We start from the raw sequence: 5,000 nt of genomic DNA, 5'->3' as shown, positions 1-5,000 counted from the left end.
CAATCATTTGACGCATTTTGCCGTTCTCGTCCAGTTTGACGCCAGTTCGGCTGGAAATAAAGACAGCCTGATAACGAAGGTAGGACGATATGGCGGCAAGCTTATTGGAATCGTGTTCACGTTCTGGGGAATAAATATTAGAGTTAAAAAGAGTACTGGCACTACCTGAGGGAGACGTGCTGCCCTTATAGTGACCTCTACAAAAGGTTAGACTTTCGAGTCTTCTCGCGTGAGGACCTTAAACCATATACGTCTCACAGCCCTTAACCCATTGACTTCTGGGAGTGACACTTGTCAGGTTTTACTTTGTCTAACACCAGACGATTTTACTCATCAACTGGTGGCATCCTAGGGTGCTTGAGGAGTGCATGAATGGGTTAACCTAGTCAAAAACTCCATGTGTGTCCCCTCCTTTAACCCATTGACAACGTCCCTGGGAGTGAGATTTGACAGATTTTAGTATGTCTAACACCAGACGAATCGGATTTTACTCGTCAACTGGTGGTATCCTAGGGTGCTTGAGGATCGAGTGCATGAATGGGTTAACCTAGTCAAAAACTCCATCTATGTCCCCTCCCTTAACCCATTGACCCCTGGGAGTGACCCTTGACAGGTTTTACTCTGTCTAACACCAGATGATTTTACTCGTCAATTGGGGGCGACCTATGGCGTCTGAGGAGTCAATGGGTTAACCAGTCAAAATCCTGCCTCCTCCTCAGGTGCTTTGTTTTGCATTTTGTTCGCCAACAAGGGGAGGCGCGAGTGGCTGGTGACGAGCGCGAACCGCGAGGAGCCAAGGGAAGGAGAAAGAAGACAGCCTTCCCGTCCTCTCTTGCGAGCAAATTTCAATCGTGAGGGAGACGTCTTGGGAACAAGGCACGTCCCCTCCATTAATAGTACTAATTAAAAACATCGTGGGACTCAAATAACCCATACACTGTTCGAAAAGGGTCTGTGAAGTTGTCTCCGTTGTTGTGACCTACAATTGTAGCATCGTTTTGACTGTTCTGGGTTTTTCACAACCCAAGCTTTTCTCAAACCAGTTCTAAACGAGTTTAGGATGGCGCAATTGACTATTCTCGGTCCCAAGGCTAATAATCAATTATGGAAAAGGTCTGGTTTTTGCAAGATAATCAATAAAAAAACTCTCTTCGTGAAAACACCACTACACAATTATATCCAAGTTGGAACCTCTTGGACATTGGTTCCTGGTTTGTGAAAAACAATTCAGTTGAATGAATGGGCCATGTGATGTCGTACAGATACTAGATATAGCCAGAAATGTAGGTAATTCTATGCCCGCCGATTTTTATGAGTGACACCAAGCGCCTCCTAGCATTCTTTTCTCCCCAATCGGCTCCTCGATATCACCTGTTTCCAAGAATTTACGTCTATTAGTCGTATATTAAATCTCGTTGCTACAATGTCTGCAAAATGACTTTTCAAAGAATCAGATTACTCTGACGAATCGGAATAGTTGAAAAAAGAGCGATGAAACGATCGATAATCATAATAACAGGAACGATAAAAACTGAAACGATATAATGGTAAGAAATATGCAGGGAAAGGATGAATTACTTTTCATCTTTCTTACGAAGACCTAAAGGTCCGAGGGCGTTAGCTGTGTTTATGAGCTATGCTTGTCTTGGTTTGTGTACGATATCACGATTGGAATAAATGGCGGTTCGGGGGGAATAAGTGAAATGTCTTTGGCGGTGGGATCATTTATTAGTCAGGAAGTGTCCTGAAACTGTGGTAGGCTTGGACACCTTGGTAGGTTTGTCGTCTGGTCTGCGGTGTTCGTTGAAACGGTCTTTGAGTTTTCGTTCGGTTTCTCCAATGCGTTGTTTATGGCGATGACCGCACTGTACCATTTAGATAAAGTTTTTTGAATTGCAGTTGATGTAATAAGTTATGTGCCTTGTTTCGACTGTGGAGTGGAATGTGTTAGTAGTTTGTTCGTCAGTAATGTCTAGGTGCATGTAGAACAGTTATTGCCAAATCGGTAAGAACCTCAAGGTTAGTTTTTATGTGTAGGATTGTGTAGTTTGGCAAGAACAAGGTAGTTTTTAAGGTTGCTACTACAACGAAAAGTTACAAGAGGAATAGTGTTGAAGACATTGTGGCAACGAGGTGATGAAGAAAGAATGCTGAAGTGCTTAAGAATTGTAGACTTGAATTTACGTCATAAATCGGCATTCGTAAGTGATGTAACCCAAGGTGAGACTTTCGTTCTAGTTTACATGCATAACGTAGATTTTCTTGTCTTTTTGCGACTGTCACTACTTGTAATATGAAGCTGAATTTAATAGTTCTTTAAATACCTTTTATTTCATAAAGACGGACGAAGATATACTGATCGTCATCACAAGAGTGGGCTTAGTCCTGTCTTTGATCGGAATTACACTGACAATCATTTGCTATGTTTTCTTTGCGTAAGTGTTGTCTCCATAATCGTAACATTCTCTGTAACGTTCTGGCTATTGCTTGACAAATAAGAAAACATGAGTGCTCAAAGCCATCTGAGTTGTTCCTCCATTTTGTGCGCTTGCGTTCCTTTGTGCAATCACAAAAGCCTGATTCACACATGAGCCAAGAGTTTTCCGAGGTAGTCCCGGTTCAATTTATCGCCTGCATTTACTACTATCTTCTAGCCTGCGCGCAGCCGGACATGTAACTCGAACCAAGAGAAACTGAGGAGACAGAGAGGGAGGCTCAGGGCGTTGGCCGGGATATGTTATGTCCACGAAAGTTATTTTTAGACGAGCGGAAGTCTTTGTTCTAGCGGAAGTCTGTCTTCCGATACGTCCCCATGCAGTCTTGCCTCGCTCTCAGGTTCTTAGTGAAAAGAGAAAATGATGGGGCACGTGGAAGGCTGATGAATATTTATTTTCTTTCAAACATCGGACCGAGGTTGGCCTGCATGCGGACGTCTCGGAAGACTTCCGCTCGTCTAAAAATAACTGTCGTGGACATGACATATCCCAAGGGCTGGATCGGCAGCCTCCCTCTCTGTCCCCTCATTTTCTCTTGTCGAAACCCAGGTCAAAATCTAGATATAGTCCGTCTGCACAACGGCTCCCAAAAGCTTGTTCTGATGGCTCGCAATTTTGCAGGGATTTCTGTATCCGTGTGTGATTGGCTAGAATCTTACCCACTCTGTGATTGGTCATTTATTCACTCGACAAATCAAGCAATCCTTTTAATGAAAAGTTGGAACGAGAGCTCTAAGCCCTGAAAGATCAGTTTTAAATTGATCGTCTCCTATCTGCTGGAATTTCTTGTATGTGGAAATATATTTGTAAACGTGAAAATCCGAAAACCGTGAACACTAGAAATATTTTTGAAATCTTTCATGAAAAAGCCAATCTAGCGCGAGAAAATTAAACTGCAACCAGTAACGGTAATTTGTTTGCAGTTTCATGTCGCTTCTCATTGGATGCTGCACAATGGGAAATGTCAAAAACAAGTCAATGTGTTCACGGTTCTTTGGATCCGAGCGGGCTACACCAAATCTTTGATTTCTATTTGTTTGCGATCCATCGCAAAGACAAATTCAACTCTCAATTTCGGCGAGTGCGTCGAATTGTTTCCATCTCTTCGCAAGCAATACTCTTTCATGATTCATTTATATAACGCGACGACATAAATTGCAATAAACAAAATAATTAAACATTGCCTTTTGACCTTTTGGCTGTTGAAATACAAAGCACTTGCGGGAAAACACCAGAGAGAAAGTTACAATAATTATTGTTCATGCTGCGCATCTAATTGGATAAAATGCCGCGTTCGATTTTTAGCCAATCACAAAGCTTGATAAAAAGTCATTGTTAGAAATCGTGAAGTGATTTTTGGCGCTCAATAAAAAAGCTGCTTTATTCAAGTGCTATTGTTTTTTCTTATGTGATATCTTTTTCAGAGACATCAAAACACCTTTATCGCAGATCCGAGTTAGCCTCGTGTCCTCTCTTGGAGCAGGACAAATCATCTTTTTTGCAGGAATTGGTGCGACAGAAAGCAGGGTGAGAACTGAACATAACAGCATAGGGCCACATGAGAAGAAAAATTCACACATTTTATCCCTAGTCCAGACTTTTCCAATTCACACAGAGCTATTGAAAATGCAGCTCTTTGCAAGACTCGCGCAGTTTTTTTGCTCGTGCATTGCGTGTTTTTAATTAAGACTGAGAAACATTTACACTAGAGACGGCGCTTGAAGTACTACGTGATTCAAGCCGAAAGTGTGCACATTCTTGTTCTCGTTTTCGCCTTGCCTATTAGTTTGCGATTAAGTTTTCTCTTTTATAAAAGAGTATCATACGACAGCAATTATTTAGCTCAAAAAGGAATTTTCCCTTTTTTAATTTACACCCAATGCGCATGTTTGCACAAGCTTGAAGAAGAAAACAAATATGTCTTTGAAGGAAAGAAATAATATAATTTGTTCGCTTACAGCTACTAGTTCAAGGTTCTAATTGACTGGCTTAAAATGAAAAGAATTCCTTTGGGTTACACAGTTGGATGTAAGAAATGTGTGCAAAACCACAATTGATTTTGTCCCCACTAAATTCTATGTCAGTCGCAGAACATTTCAGAAGGAGCCATTTATAGTGTGTAAGCAATCAAAGAACAAAAATAAGTAAGGTAAACAACGCAACCAATTGAAATACTTTTTTAAAAATTTTATTTACACAAATACATGAGCAGAAATTACAAAGGTACAAAGCCCGGAGACAGAGCCCTTTTCTTGTTTTTGACAAGACATATGAATTTTCCTGTTTCATACTTTATTTCAACTTTTGACTTAAAGTCAGCGGTTAATGTGCTGAGAAGAATCTAGCTTCTTCTGAAACCCCATGAATATAATTTAGCGATCGATATCAAGTAATTTATCAAGGCGCATTTTCTATGAATTATTCCAATACTCAGTTTTAGGCGAAACAAGAGTTATGTGTCATGATGAGCTTGCAAGTATATTTGTACCTGTTATCTTGTAGGGA

General features: G+C 40.8%; 1 protein-coding gene across 3 annotated transcripts in view; it reads left to right on the top strand.

Moving 5' to 3' along the window:
• LOC138033756 (adhesion G protein-coupled receptor L4-like) overlaps nucleotides 1-5,000 on the top strand; it is a 207,703-nt gene that overhangs the window by 187,074 nt on the left and 15,629 nt on the right. For all 3 annotated transcript variants that reach the window (XM_068881566.1, XM_068881564.1, XM_068881567.1), the window contains exons 11-14: nucleotides 1-79; nucleotides 2,341-2,435; nucleotides 3,920-4,022; nucleotides 4,998-5,000. The exon at nucleotides 1-79 is cut by the window's left edge; the exon at nucleotides 4,998-5,000 is cut by the window's right edge and continues 148 nt beyond it. In XM_068881566.1, coding sequence (XP_068737667.1) covers nucleotides 1-79; nucleotides 2,341-2,435; nucleotides 3,920-4,022; nucleotides 4,998-5,000 — 280 coding nt within the window. The remainder of the gene's footprint in view (nucleotides 80-2,340; nucleotides 2,436-3,919; nucleotides 4,023-4,997) is intronic.

This window comes from Montipora capricornis, chromosome 14 (genome assembly GCF_036669925.1).
Source record: "Montipora capricornis isolate CH-2021 chromosome 14, ASM3666992v2, whole genome shotgun sequence".
NCBI lineage: Eukaryota > Metazoa > Cnidaria > Anthozoa > Scleractinia > Acroporidae > Montipora > Montipora capricornis.
This window is presented reverse-complemented; position numbering and strand designations above follow the sequence as displayed.